The 16,448-nt window shown below is 36.2% G+C and overlaps 1 protein-coding gene across 1 annotated transcript; it reads right to left on the minus strand.

Annotated features, from left to right (window-relative positions):
• Nucleotides 1–14: 14 nt before the first annotated feature.
• LOC135201136 (uncharacterized) lies at nucleotides 15–5,589 on the minus strand. The gene is made up of 5 exons (XM_064230014.1): nucleotides 5,528–5,589; nucleotides 5,206–5,236; nucleotides 4,822–4,942; nucleotides 530–611; nucleotides 15–423 (listed from the first exon to the last, which is right to left on the minus strand). The coding sequence occupies exons 1-5, from the start codon at nucleotides 5,587–5,589 to the stop codon at nucleotides 369–371; spliced, it is 351 nt and encodes a 116-aa protein (XP_064086084.1). The 3' UTR covers nucleotides 15–368.
• Nucleotides 5,590–16,448: the final 10,859 nt, after the last annotated feature.

Consider the following 16,448-nt stretch of genomic DNA (forward strand, 5'->3'; position numbering starts at 1 on the left):
GTTTTTTTTTTTTATTCAGAGTTGTAAGAACACATTTTACACAGTTTAAATTTTAAATCAGTAAACCATCTCCATAAAATTCAGCTGTCGATGACTTCTTGCTACTGAAGCAAGATATTAAAATTTTTTTTACTGCATTTTCAAGGTATACTGCTAAATCTTCTTAACCAGATGACTTCACAAACCAGCAGTTACTTCTTCAAAGTTTAAGGGCTACACCAATCAAATGTATCACCCCTTCATCAACCTCCCCACTAAAATAGACAATTTCCCACTGGCTGAGAAAAGTTCACATTGGTGGGGAGATGTCATGTGAAGAGATGTTGCATTTGATTGGTGCACTAAGATTATAGACTGCTTCTTGGATCTTAGAGATCTGAGATACTCTCCCTCCGTGGCACTCTGTCGGTCGATACTCCCCCTCCGTGGCACTCGGTCGGATCCGATCCTCCCCCTCCTGGCATCTCCCCCTGTCAGGTTCGGATACTTCCCCCTCCGTGGCACCGGTCGGTCCGATTTACTTCCCTTCCCGTGGCACTCGGTCGGTCGATTCTCTTCCTCTGGGGTACTAACACCCAACAGTTTAGCAGATAAATCAATCCATGAATTACCTGTAACAAATTAAAGCATGTCAGAACTCTTTACAAACTCAAATGAATGAAGGTGGATTAAAATTCACAATTCCTATACCCTAAAATGAATCTTTGAAATTATGCTACCAGTTTAAGGAAAATGGACTAAATATTTTAAAAGGAAGCAGCTTTATTCCAAGGAAGAACAAAGTTTGTTGAATGGTGAAGCCAACTTAAATGGGATCAAACACACTTCAGGTCAACTTCTATCTTGGAGACACGTAGGCTTTGGTAGAAAATCAAATTCAAGATGAATTTGACTAAATTTTTGGAAAAAGATTTACAAGACATTTACCAGGGTTATTAACAAGGTTAGTAATTAAGAAACTTCAACAACTAATCTACTTTTATAAGTTAAGACTAAATATATTTTCCTAATTTTTCCTAATTGTTTTTAAATATAATTTTTTTTGTAAACGAACTTTAGGTTTTACTATGAGTTGGAAAAATTAGGAAAATATATTTTAAATATAATTTTTTTTGTAAAAGAACTTTAGTTTACTATAGTTGATACGAAATATAAAACTGAATGAACGAAATGTGTTAGGAAAAGTTTGAAGCTAAAATATTCATAAATACGGCACCAAAAATAAAAATTCTTTGTGAAAAGCAAAGTAATTAAAAGGGACAAATGATTACTAGTACTAATGGCTGAACAAAGTATGAGATTACTTGCAAGGTAGTGGTATCTGGACATTACCTTACAAATTACTTAAGGTTCTGTAGGAAATTCTTTAATTTGGACCTGCCTAACTGCTAAGCTGGATAGACTGTTGCATTTGCTTATCTAGGGGGCAAAATTTTGTGTGATACAAAGCTTAGAATTTAAGATTTTAAGCAGAAGGCCAAGTGCTGAGAACTGTAGGGTCATTCAGCGCTAAAAATGTGAAAACTTAAGAGGGTTGAGGAATGCAAGATGGAGGAAAAGGAATATGAGCGGAAGTTTAGTACAAGGAATGAAAGGGGTTGCAGCGCTAGGGGCCAAAGGAATGATGCATTGGACCTAAGTAATGCCTATATAACGACTCATGAGGTGCACTGATGACACTACCCTCCTATGAGGATGATTCAAAGCTTTATTCACAATGCAGACAAAATTAAGTACCCTGAGGTGAAATGAAAAATTTTAATTAAACAAAAAAACAGAAAATGATCAACTACATTTTAGTAGTGTGCTTAAAATGAATTTGCTTTGAACAGTCGTCGACCGGGTCCTGTACATTCTAAATGATGTGCTTTCCACTATCTTTTAAAAGTCAATCATTCAAAAGTAAGTTCACTGATGTATGCCACTAAATTTGTTACCACAAATAGAACCTCTTATTTAAGTAGAGAAAATTGACAAATCAAGAAAATCTATTTTTAATTCACTGCCCACTGCCCCAAGACTAGTGAATTGCTCTCATAATTATGAAGAAAAACTTAAGATATTCAAAAAGGTCAAAAGAAATTTTTAAAATAACTCCTGAAAGCTTTTATGCCTAATTCATTTACCAAATATTAATTTTCAAAGACAATAGTTTGATAATTTTTTTTAGTGTTATCTAAGATTACCAGACAAGCTAAAATGCTTTTCAGCCTTTTTATACAATAGAAAAATCTAGTAAAATGACTTAAGGCCTGTCCACATGAGCGGTCCTGATTGGCGTGCTCCGGGGCCGACTGGCAAATTCTGGCAGGATTACCTGTGAATGTTGTCCACACAGGTGAGGCGATGGAGAGGTGGGCGTGCCAGACTATGCCAGTAGTATGTTCAATGTGGTACAATAAACATGGTGCCTACCACAAGGAAGATAGTTTAGCATAATAATTGCTTTGTGTGATGAAAAAGAAAAAAGAATATAGTGCAAAGAATGGCCCAGTAAAAGAAATGTATATGGTTAAAACAAAGGCCTGTCCACACGATCGGGCCTGATCGGCGGACTTCCCCTCTAACGGGCACACTTGACGGACAAACCGTCAAATTGCCCGATGGGTCTTTTAGCAAAATCACCATGGCAGTGCCCGATGGGTTGAACTTCGACCCTGGCAGATGTACGTTAACCATATAAATTTCTTTTACCGAGCCATTCTTTGCACCATACTCTTCTTCTTCATCACACAAAGCAATTATCATGCTACACTATCATCTTCTTGGCTGTAGGCACCATGTTCATCGTACCGCACTGTATACATTACTGGCATCGTCGGGTACGCCTACCTCTCCATAGCCTCACCCGTGTGGACAACATTCACGGGTAAGCCCGACAATTTGCCCGTCAACCCCGGAGCACGCCGATCAGGCCCGCTCGTGTGGACAGGCCTTTAGTCTTCCAGGGTCGAAGCTCAAGCCATCGGGCACCACCTTGGTGATTTTGCTACAAGACCCATCGGACAATTTTACTGTTTGCCCGTCAAGTGTGCCCATTAGCGGCGAGGTCCTTCTATCCTTCATAAATTTAGCTTTAAAATTACCAGTTTTTTAAAAGCTACTTGAACATCCAGTCAATTCTTGGTTGGGTATTTTAGCAGAATTATAACCAAGGTATTGAGTCCACGCTTGACTATTTGCACAAGCCCACAATATTTAAGTTAATTGTGCTGTGATTATGTATATTATGTACTTAATATACAAATTCAATTAAAGTTTGATTAACCTAGTATATCAACAGTGATTAAATAGAGCCAAATGGGATGACAGCAACTTCAAGTTATATTCAACTTAATTTTGCAGACTTTTTAATTGTAATTTCATGACTTGAATTTACAGTTATGAATGTGGAGCAAATTTTAATTAATTTATAGACAAAATTCTATGTTCTAGTATACAATTATAAATACATTACTCCATAAATAGCAGTTACTCATTTTACTGTCGACACGAGTACCTCTCTGATGTAGAACCCAGTGTATTTAACTAAAATGTACAATATGCCTTATTTTCAACACTTGTCCACCCAGATTAGTTTTTCCTAATCTGATTTGGGCGAACTAGACCCCTTGCAGGGTCTTGGTCACTACCGTAACACCACCACGCTCTTATTTATTCAGGTTTTTGTCCTTGTCAGTAAAACCAGAGTTGCTATGCCACGTTGTCAAATGAAACTGATATTCATAAATTATGCTAAATCACGAATGCATCACAGTGATCAGAGTAACAGGATATATTATTCTCAAGTGATTTATGTCTTACTTGGTGGAATAATGCTCATTTTCCACTTCGCCACTTTGGTCAAGTCATAATCTAAGTATTTGTGCATTATACTTAAGATCTTACAAATCGTTAAAATGTCTATTCTACGCTATTCAAGTTCACTTTTATAGCTGAGGTGGCTACTAGTGAGACTAGAGTATTTCAAAGCTAAATTAAATTTGATAAACTAACCTTCCATCTCTCAGTATAACTCCTTCGGGAATTAAATTATCTGAATTAAGTGTCTTAATTCTCAAGTGGAAAAAAGTATTTCAAAGCAAAGTTCAATTTTAATACAAACTAACCTTCTATCTCTTGCTCACTATAATTCGATCGGGAATTAAGTAATCCGAATGAAAATTTCTCAACATTAGGCCTGTACTTTAGAAAATTGACAATTACCCCATCCCTTCCTTCCCTTCATGTCTGAAAAAGACATCCAATTCAAGCTCAGATTACTATTCGAACTCCTCCCTTTAATCTTATATAATGTCCTAAGAATGAAAGCTGTGGGGTATATAAACAATCTTTCACAACCGTATCTCTGGTTTAATGGAGGGCAGAGTAAATTTATGCTATTTAATTTACACTTACCCTAAATTTTTTTTATTTTTATTTTTTTAGATAAAACTCATACTTACTTTACTTGGTAAAAGGAATGAAGTGTTACCTTACCATAATTCCGCACAACTACAGACTAAGACCCTTAACCTAACCAATTAACCGAAATGACAAGGTTTTAATTGAAGTCTATCCAATATCTTTTAATCAAATGAGGTTAATTTTTAAATTTTACCGCTTCAAAAAGAGTCCGCTATTCTGCAAGTCTAGTTCGGAAGTAAAACCAGGATGAAGCAGTACAGTATCTTATTAATATACATAATAGGTTATTATACACTACACAGAAACCAACCACCACGAAGCCTACACAGGGCAATTTGAAGGATAATTAAAATGTTAAGGCTAACTTCGTTAATGTATTAGGTCTCTACATCAGTACTGTTATTAACATCTTACATCGTAGTCTTTCACTGCGAAACTTCCTCCACGAAGTCAATCGCAGTAACAAAGTTCTCTGGACTGAAGTTTCCTTTACAGAAGCATCACTGTCACAGGGCCTTACTAACAAACCGGTGATCTGCGGGAAGAAATTTACAAATTAGTTTCCCTGTGTATTTTCTCCATGAAATTAATGTTTGTTAGAACATTGAAACTTGATCGACAGTAATTTATTACCACCTGAAAACCCCCTTACAAAGTCTAAGTTCTCAAGTCAACATATTCTCAGTTGCATGTACAAACTAGTTTTTACGTTACATTAGTTTTTCTTAGCAATGAAAAACACATTGGTTTCTAGTTTAATACTTTTAGGAACTTGGGACGAATATAAAAAGTTATTACCTCAAGATAGAACCAGAAAAAAAAGCCAATGCTACAGTTTCACCATGTTTTGAAGACCAGATTTCACTGTCATTACGCCCCTTATCAAAACTGCAAAATGAAATTAGAATTAAACTGTTCTAAAAGTTAACTAAAAAGTTCTGGGAAGGATATGGAGTACAGTGGCGAAGTTAAAGATGGCTAGGTTTTAGAATGGTCGAATGGTAAGTTTCGTTTGGGTCTGTAGTTTTCTTAATTATTCAGTTAACAAAAATGAAACTTTCTAAACCAGACTGGTCTTTCACTGACAATTTAATTTTGGGGGCCTTGGTATAATTCTGACCACTGGTGAAATTTATATGGATTTCTGAAGAAGCGATTATGAATACTTAAAGGATAAGCCATATTGGATCAACATTTAACAGTCAGATTCAAAAGTTAACACTAACAAAGTACTAGATGGTTATTTTAGCATCCAGTTAGGTTACTTTTCATGCTACCCATTAGTTAAAGTTTAAAGTTAGTAGTAAATTTAAATAAAAACTAAATTACTTTAGTTGATAATCCAACTTGAACCCATCAATACTTTAAGCTGAGGCATGGGGAATTTACACAGGACTAGGTATGGACAGCTGTTACAAGAAAATGTTCATTTTGACAGTTTTATTCATTTAGGAAACTATTTGAAGTTAAAACTAATTTTCAAGACAACCAGCCTACAGCAACAAAGATGTCAGTTTAGGGAGAGGTTTCAAGATACGGAATACCTGACGAACTGCTGAACTGCTTATAAGTTCACAATTGCAAGCATCTTAGAGGGACTAATTTCAACGAATATATACTTTATGCAGCACAGATGCATAAGAAAGCTTATATATGCATAAAAATATAACTAAACCACTGCATCTTTTCAACTTTTACCCCAAAAATAGATCACAATTGTCGAAGTATTAATGAAGTCTCCAAATCCTTTCTGGCGCAGTTTTCGAAGCATTGGGTCTCGAGATTAGCTTAGTAAGTATTCTCATTAAGGAAAAACTACGTACTTGTTTGTAATTCAACTAGCTCTCCCTGGAAATTTAAGTACTTTAAAATATTTAGTTTTTCGTAAACTTTCGTGAGATTTAGGTTTTAGATAAAAAATGCAAAAGTAAAATTACCTAGACATAAATCTTAAAGCTGCAATGTCAGTGCTGAAGCTTCAACACTTAAGCTTCCAAGTTCATCTACTCGCACTTTAAAACAATTCCCCAAAATTAACAGAATTTAAACTTAGATTTAGGAATTAAGAGTAAGTTTCTGAAAGGGTGAGAAATACACTCACTGATATTAAACAGAAAATGTCATAATCTTTAATAACCAGTTTTCGTATTTTACGATAAAAAAACTATCTGGCCAATTTTTGAAACCTTTACTTTGGGGCATTTTATTGAACTAAGAATTTATAACATGGGTTTCTGAAGAATGTTAACCTGACATTAATTTAATAACCATAAACCGTATTGGAACAATCTTACTCCCATAAAGTCTGCCAACTACGAATATGAAAATATTTGGTTAATTAATGATAAGCTACAGCAGCCTGGCAGAGATTCCAAGATCTCTAGTGATACACGAACTTCTGATGAAAGAGCACAGCAAAACGGACCAAGTATGACCTTCAGTGTATACCAAAGAAGTTGCGAATTTAAGAATGCTGCATCCATTGTCTGCAAAATATTCAGTATTCTGCAGACAATCTTAATTTGTGAATATATGTGAACAAAATGCATTTTCTTAATTTTTCAACTACCTTCAGAAGTTTCTCCAAGTTCACATTAAATCTGATTTTACAGGTTTTCAAAATTTATTTTGCTTCTTTATCCTTTACAACTATGCCTTTACAGATTTATATAGTAAACCAGACCACTGCAACGTCTTACAAATTACTGTAACTGAAACATACTCGGTCGAACACCTAGACCAAGATTTTAAAGCACAAAAGTAAAAAGATATTCATTTACCCCCAAATCACTGAAACAAAGTCACTTCTTCGACAGCAGACAACGAAATAAAGAAAATTATATCTCCCAGTTTCGTTTACAACTAACTTGACATGCAAGGATGCTGGAATCCAATTTCATTTACAACTAACTTGACAAGGATGCAGGAATAAAGAAGTCGCACACTTCGGGCTTTGAGATTGCCTTGGTTTAAGGTCCTTGTAAAACAATCAGCGCCATCTACAGCTGGATTTTGAAAGATGTTAGTTAAAAAAATCATTATTTGTAAAATATATTTAAGAAAAATATCACTAGAGCATAATACTCTCATCTGAATAGGAAGAAAGATCGAAAACCAGCTAGCCAATATAAAGTTCAAAGATTAATATCTGCATACAGTTGCAATATTGATATATTATTATCTGAAAAAAGATAAATTTTCTTAAAAACCTCAAAACTGATAAATTTTCTTAAAAACCTCAAGCCTAATAAATCTGCAGATCTCTTACCATTCCATAAGATAGTATTCAACGATCAATGCAGATCGAAATTTGCTAGGAGTTTTTGCTTGGCTTATTTTTCAGGTGTCCTAAATTTAGGAAGTTCAAGATTTGCTTACGTTTTATACATTTTGACATGAGAGAGAGAGAGAGAGAGAGAGAGAGAGAGAGAGAGAGAGAGAGAGAGAGAGAGAGAGAGAGAGAGAGAGAGCATAAATTATGATTGACACAGAGTACAGAATATAAAAGGAGGTGGATTTACAAACTAAGTAAAAATAGAAATGATTTCAATTTCAATACGAAATTTGCCATGTATTACATTAAAACGACGACAGACATCATTATATAGTCTCATGTTCTCTATTTTAGTATACCATTTATAAATAAAAGAAAACCTAGTGTATTTCCCTTTAAAGAAAATAATATTTAATTGTAGGCTCATATATAATGTGCAACAATAATTCTATATACGACGACTTTTTCTGTCACAACTCACAAGCCTTTAGATACAAAAATATATAGATTAATGGGATAAAGCACGTTCGCTGCACATTTATGCATTGTGGCCATACCACAAAGAAACAGAAATTCTAGTGCGCATCTAATCTTCGATGTCGCTGACAACGATTCAAATCTGTCCTGTGTCAACACCTTGGTGTAATAGTTATGTAATTATGGTATATATGCAAGACTTAGTCCATTTGAAAATGCACCTTCAAGAGCATGAATTTAGATGGAATAGAGTTGGAAATGATACTGTAGGGGAAATGACTGATGTTTAATGATCAAAGAAGATGAAAAAGAAAAGGAGATGAAGATGGCTTGGACATGTCCTTTGTACAGTCCCTGGGAAAATTGTACGAGTGTCATCTGAGCTCCTGCTCTTGATAATAAAAAAGATGGGTGGATTAAACATTAAAGTTGATTTAAATAGTTAATTTATCTTTCAAAATTGTTGGACTAACAAAAATTCCGCCAAAGTTGTCTTGAAGGAATAGACAATCCGCGCCATGATAAGGAGAGAGAAGCATTTATGGAATGGTAGTAAAAGTGATTCTGAAAATGGTACTATATATATGACTGCATATTGTTTATGAAAACAAACTTACCTGATAGGTATGATTCGTTATATAGCTAGTGAAATATTTTCGATTGCAGTATCTTTAGTACTTCTGTCGTTACTTACTTATAACGACACGGAAAATCAATTTTTATTGAATATCTATGTTCATGTTGTATGTGGAAAATGTTCCTTTATATTACATAGCGTTAAGTGGAAATGTGCAGGTTTTGTACAAATGAATGTTTTATTTATATTTAATTGTAATAAGCATTGTTACCAAGGAATATTGTCTTGTGAATGGTTTGTATAATTGGTTAACAATGCGATGTAAGTTGTATGATAGTTTCGTTCGGTTCGTGTTGGTTTGGTGGCTTCGTTCGTTTTGTTGTTAATTATGTCGTGAGCGAACGAGGCCGAAGTCGTGGGTTTGGGTGAGAGAGCGAACGTATTATTTTTGACACAGAAGTGAGCAAAGGGTACGGAGTGGAGTCGCTTCTCAACATTGGTACTGGTAGAGTGGGTTGGTAACAGGAGAACTTAATCAGAGTGAAAAGGATTTCACTTCGATTAACGATGTCGTTCCTTCCCAGCATTTATTGAAGTGGATGGATTAATCAACCGAAGTTTGGATGAGTATTATATGATATACGATTTAATTTGCCTTGATTGGGATAAATCGCTAGGGATATGCATATCTGTGCGTGGGATTCCGTGACTGGGTAAAATTGAATATATATTAGTGGTATCGTGGTTTACCCGTGCCTATTGTAATCCGAACTCGGCAACAACTTCATTTTAACCTAGTAAGTAATAATTCCGGGGCAAAACACAATAGAATATAGTATATATGTCCTTTCATGTCTGTAACACAACGCAATGAATTCTTTATGTAGAGAAAGGGTCTTGATTTCTCTTAAACGAATCTGGTAATTAGTAATTTCTGTAATTGACTGAAGTCATTATATGTTGTTGCTTGTTTGACCCTAATGAGTAACAATAACTTCTGTCATTGATAGTAATGATAGAAGTAGTAGCGGAATAACACCCCTTCTAAGTTTCTAACAAAGATGAGATACCAACGCAACCTGCCTTTGGAAAAGAAATACCTAGTAGTAGGATAGTAATCTGGTCCAAAACGGACAAACTGTATAATATTTCCCTGTTAAAATTTATAGTTCGCAGACGAAGTATACTCGCCTTTAGTTGTTGATAAATTGTTGTCCTATAACCTGTATCTAACAATAGTTTCAATTTCTAAGATTACTCTGCTGAGCGTTGTTCACACAGTGGAGATAAGCACACGAATGAGCTCAATTTTGAATCTGGACTAGTCACTTATAAAAACTATAGAAAACGTAATAAGCTGTTTATAGAAAACTAAATTTAATTTCATGGTATTCTATGACAAACCAGCTCTCTACAGTTTACGATGACTTGCGAAACATGGTATCAAAAATTCTGAACTGATTTTCAGCGGAAATGTATATGTACCTGATTAAATTGAATACTGCGATGTTTTTATGTGAGAGAGAGAGAGAGAGAGAGAGAGAGAGAGAGAGAGAGAGAGCAGAGAGACGAGAGAGATGAGAGAGAGTTGAGAGAGAGAGAGAGAGAGAGAGAGATCGCAACTACATGCTTTAAACACCATATGTTAATCACATAGATTTATATTTATTCCAAAAACATTCTGTGCCAACAAGTTCTCTGTATTGAAAAATGGAATCCAACGAGAGGTTTCATATTTGTAGTAAACACTAATTTTGCCACATTGACAAATAGCTATATAGAGAAGGATTACTTGATACTGAAATGGTTTAGGACTGAATCCTACATTTATGATGTAACCTACCGGATTAATTTTGAGTTTCAAAGCTCTTACTTTTACTTTTATTAAAGGACTGTATGTTTTCCACACTTTTGGCAACCATTTCCAAGTCATCACTAACAAGACAGTTCACAGAAGCGGAATTTTTAGAAAAAAAAATAAACGAAAACTTTTAAAAGCATTAGAGATTACTTTCTGAAACTGTCAATTTTTGGGTTTTTTTTATATACATTAAATATGGAATAAACTCATTATATCGACATCTGTTTTCTTTTTATTGTTTACTTCACACAAAATAAATACAATAACCGTAAACTTGTACCAAGACTCCTCAAATAGTTGAATATAATTTTCCATGAGAGTTTGTTAGCCTCTCTGTATGAAGAAATCTATCAACATTAATTGTTTTCTTATTTCTAAGTGCTTTCTAAGGAACAAACTAACGAGAATATGTGATATCAGTGAATGTGTGGGTAACTGCACTTGGAAATCCTCTCAGATTTAGTGCTATCAAATCACGCAAAAACACTGGTCTACACGTAATAGAATATATTTGGTTAACCTATAAATATTAAGTACATCTACAGTATATGATTATAAATTTCACTGCTTTATAACATTCAAAATAGCAAGCTAAAATATGAAAAACAATTCTTCAAATCTAGCTGGGTAGCTGACAAGAGGAGACATGGAGGCCTTTTCTCTTGTTGAAACACATTGGTATTAAAAGAAAATATTGAGAAAATATTGAATAAACTGCCCTACAGGCCTGAAACACATCTATTGTCAAGCAAAAGCTTATTTATAGCATATCTGCTGTCAATAATCTACTCATACAGAAACACCTTACACTACTTACTAGGTAGCAACTCAGGACTTTTGATAAATCTGAACTGAAAAACCTCCACTTTTAAGTACCAACTCAGAACTTCCAAAAAATCGACAGCCAGTTATCAGATACTCAGCTGACGACTATTATTTTTTTTTTGCTTTAAAGTTCTGAGTTGATATTTGAATGGAGGTTTTCAGCTCAGCCTTAAAAATATCTATAGTTATTTATCCTCCAGGACCTTAAAAATTCAAACCTTATAAAGAATGAACTTGCAAGTACCTGCTCGAACCCAGAAATAAAAAAATATTATTGAAGAATACAGCAGCAGATTAAAAAAAAAAAAAAAAACAATAAACTTGTCCGGCATCACAATTCTCAAACTCTGAAGCTGAACTGGAGAGCGTCTGGTACAAGAGACGGTCTAGAGCTCCATCAGGTGCTGTAAGCCTCCACCAGGCACAGGCAAAAGCTACTGGCTATGAAGACGTCCCTGAAGAGGGACACGTGTGTCCCCGTGAGGGTCTTGTTTCCTCTCAGGATGAGTCTCTGCCCTTTATTGGCCGTTCCTGTGTATTTTGTCAGAAGGGCGTCACTCCGAGTTCCAGAATTGCCAACCTGGAATATAGTCTAGAGGTTAGGTGAGAGAGAGAGAGAGAGCATATCTTCTAAGGGACTTTCCCTTTCAAACCACGCAGCTTTCATCCTGAATATTCAACAGTTTAATCGTAAAAACATTCTGGAAATATTCTGCAAAAAGAAAAACAAAGCATTAAGTCAACATCACTGTAATCAATCATACAAAAGAAAACTAAAAACACAACTCATGGCAATTAGTCACTATAAATTTAAAACCACTACGGTCTCCAAAACATAAATTAATTACAAAAAAACCTCACTTACTCGAACTTCAACATTCCGGAAATAATCGGGATAGAAGGTCGAAACTGTGACCACGACGCTGGCTACCGACTGGGATGTGTCCATTTTGACAACCACTGAGGGCCAAAAGCTGGAGGTTGTGCAGAAGCAGTCTTCAGCTACAAGTTCACACCTGGAGCCGGTCACCTGCCGGTGAAGATGATTACTACAGTCTGGAAATCAAGTTTTGTGTAGTCACTGTGATATGGCAAGTTGGTGGTAACCATCACTGAGCTGACAGATCAACTGGGACATACATAGACAATAGATTCACCTCCTCTTCCTACAGTCCCACAGAATAATATCGAATGCTTTTTATCAAGGCTAGAATAAAAAGTGGCTCAAAACAGAGTACATTCTCCTGCGTTCCTACAGTCACACAGGGCATATTATTGAGTGATCAGTCGGAGGTTCTAAAACTGCTACAATTGATCAAATATAGAACAATAATTGACCAAGACTAAATTTCTAGGTCAAGTCGAATCCCACAGCCAGGAAACACTAAACAGGTTCAGTGTCCACACCAAGAAAGTCATAATCAAGGGCCTATAAATATCCCATTTCATTTCCACCCTTACCACCGTCTCTACAGCAGCGTATGCTCCATCCCAAGAGTCCTGTGGTGTCACGGACTTGCCCCTAAGGAGGTCCATCGTGGTAGGTCCTGTAGTGCTGATGGGCACGTAACAAGTAGTAGTCCCGATAGCCCCTGTTATGGGTATCTCGCCTGCTGACACCATCAAGTTGAGTAGGAGGCAGTTATTGTCTGAACGAAAGGGAAAAAATTAACATTAATAATAATAATAAACCCCTCTTTACTAATCTTTGTACTCTTGATGAGTCTGGATGTTTCCCTGATAAGACCTAAGGTCCACAAGAGGCGTCTTAGTCCCTTTAGCACTTTTACAATTGCCTTGGCTGACTTTGGGCTTAATGTAACCTAACCCACTGAGAAGAGTTTGTCAAGTTTCATTTTCAGAAAATGGCTGCGTAATCGCACCATTTTTAATTCTTCACTTCGACTATGAAAAGCACACTTGAAATGAATTTGCAGATCCCTTGCAAATAGAACAGCATGCTCACAGTACAGGAGCTAGAAGTTTCCAGAAACGGAATTGGAATATAGAATTTAGGCCAAAGGCCAAGCATTGGGCCCTGAGGAAATTGACAGTGAGAAGGTTTTGAAAGGTGTAACAGGAGGAAATCGACAGAGAGAAGGTTCTGAAAAGCGTAACAGGAGGAAATCGACAGAGAGAAGGTTTTGAAAGGTGTAACGGGAGGAAATCGACAGCGAGAAGGTTCTGAAAAGCGTAACAGGAGGAAATCGACAGAGAGAAGGTTTTGAAAGGTGTAACAGGAGGAAATCGACAGAGAGAAGGTTTTGAAAGGTGTAACAGGAGGAAATCGACAGAGAAAAGGTTCTGAAAAGTGTAACAGGAGGAAATCGACAGCGAGAAATCTTGAAAGGTGTAACAGAAGGAAATCGACAGTGAGAACTGTTGAAAGGTGTAAAAGAGGAGGAAATCGACAGTGAGAAGGCTTGAAAGATAATAATTCACCCACCAACAATGCAGAAGGCGGCGCAGGAGGAGGTAGGTTGCTTGGAGCAGACTGTGGAGCAGTAAACCAACTCTGAAGTGGCCATTTGGGAAGGCAGTGGATGCGTGGACGAGGTGCAAGAGAGAGACGTCTCTGGCAGGATGCTCTGTTTGGATTAGAAGAATCCTTCAGGAGTTTGTATTGAAAAGGTCAAGAAGTCGTTTGTGGTTTAGCGAACGTTTTTTAAAAATGACGGGAATTACAACCATTTGTAAAAATTTACGAAAATGAAAATGATAATGATTGTCTAAGAAAAAAAAAATGAATGATTCAGTCATGCTTTTAGAATGCATATTTGAAAACATTTACTATAATTTAGTTTTAGGAAAATTAGAATATTTAAAAAATGGTTGGCTATATGTAACCGTATGAAAATATTTATGAAAATTAAAATAATGAATATGTTTATCAAAGAAAAAATGAATGATTTAGTTGTTTTTAGGATACTGATATAACTTATTTTGGATTCGAGACAAAATAAGTTTCTGGAGAAATTTGGATTCAGAATTTTTAAAAAAAGATTATTTGAAATTGTTAAAATCTCAAGTCTTTTTAAATTTTATCTATAACAAAAGACCACAATAAATGTCCCATATTCGTTTGAATTAACACTTTTTATGGTCAGGAAAAAAATAAAAAATGAGTACAAATTCCACATACCCTCTGGTACCCGCGAGAGATGATGACGCCCTCCCCGTGAAGGGATACCCAGGAGATCACGAATGCTCCCAGCGAGATAAAATACCCGTAATCCATGTTGCGTGGGTCAGACACTTCCCGCCCAAAGGGAGGTTGCTCAGTTCTTGATGCCCAGTACCTGACCAGGTCAGTTCAGTTCAGGAAGGTGGACTGAGCGCTCACTCGGAGTCGGAAGGTTATGATTCTAAAGGATTAGACCTGTTGGCGCATGCGCAGAGGAAGTCTGCGCCGAAGACTACTTTCCCATAATTCTTAGTGATTATTGCTTGATGGTGTTGTGGCAACAGCCCCGTTTTATTTTTGTTTTTGCTTTAGTTGTTTATTCGTAATGTACCTTTTACATAACGATTCCCTCAAAAGATAAAATTGGTCTGCTAATTTATTGTTTGTGATAAGGGATTTTGATAACGAATGAAATTAACCCAAAGAAATTGGGACATATTACGTGGGAACGAAATGTTTAATGTATATTTCGTCTCTTTGAAGAATTTATGTAAAATATATTATCTATATATTTTGCCTTTTAATATTAATATAATACACTTTCCCTGAAGTATACCTGACCGCAGACATATATAAATACTTATCTCTGCATTGTATTTAGCCCGAAAAAATACCAAACAAATAAAAACAAGAAAAATGAACAAAAAATGATTAAGGAAATTGATTAGGAGTGCAAATGACGCCAAAGATCTTTCAGACATCGATTACAGATCATTTAGGGTCATTGGTCATTCTCATGATTCAGGTGACATTTAAATGACCTTCACGTGATAATAGGTCACGACACGATGGTTCAAGAGGGTGATCCATAAAACGCTTTGTCCACTTCTGCCTCCGCGAGGTCATGACCTTTATTATAGCAAGAGGGTCAATGAAATTTTTTGACGAATTCTAACTCTACGAGGTCATCTCTATACCAAGAGGGACTATAGAATAGTTTGTCAACTTTTGCCTATACGCATTTATAGCAAAAGGGACTATAAAAAGCTGTCCACTTCTGCCTCTACGAGGTCACAACCTCTTTACCAAGAGGCACTATAAAATACTGCCCACTTCTGCCTCTACGAGGTCATCTCCATAGCACGAGGATCCACGATATGCTTTGTTATCTTCTGCCTCTACGAGGTCATGACCTCTATATAGCAAAAAGATTCGTGAATTGTAATGCCTACAGTGTACTGTGTGAGGTGCACTGACGGCACTACCTCCCCTAAGGAGATAATAGACAGTGTGCTAAATCATAGATTAATAACCCTTTTATGGTCTACGGAACGTTATTTATTGAGCCACAAGGCTTCACTGAAGCATATTTCTTCATGTTTCATCGTCTTTAGGAAAGGACTCGTCACTGTTTTCAGAAAAATAATGTGTAGATAGTTTCTGCTCTTATCCATAGCTATGGAAATGAGAGAAAAGGGGAACGGTTAAATAATGTATAGATAGTTTCCTCTTATCCATAGCTATGGAAAGGAGACCTTACCTTTCATCTTGTTCGGGTTGCCCCAGGTCCCTCAGTGTGAGGCACCTCTAATCTTCATAATCTCTTACCATGAAATTGTAATTATTGAGTTGAGTTGAATATAGAATTTAGGCCAAAGGCCAAGCACTGGGACCTGTGCGGTCGTTCAGCACTGAAATGGAAGTTGACAGTAAAAGGTTTGAAAGATGTAACAGGAGGAAAACCTCAAAGCAGTTGCACTATGAATCAATTGTTAGGAGAGGGTGGAAAGTAAGATGAAGAAAGAGAATATGAAAGGAGGTACAGTAAAAGGAATGACAGAGGTTGCAGCAATGGGCCTATGGAAGCGACGCTGCTAAGAACCTTAAGCAATGCTTACAGTAC

Source organism: Macrobrachium nipponense, chromosome 28 (assembly GCF_015104395.2).
Source record: "Macrobrachium nipponense isolate FS-2020 chromosome 28, ASM1510439v2, whole genome shotgun sequence".
NCBI classification, from domain to species: domain Eukaryota; kingdom Metazoa; phylum Arthropoda; class Malacostraca; order Decapoda; family Palaemonidae; genus Macrobrachium; species Macrobrachium nipponense.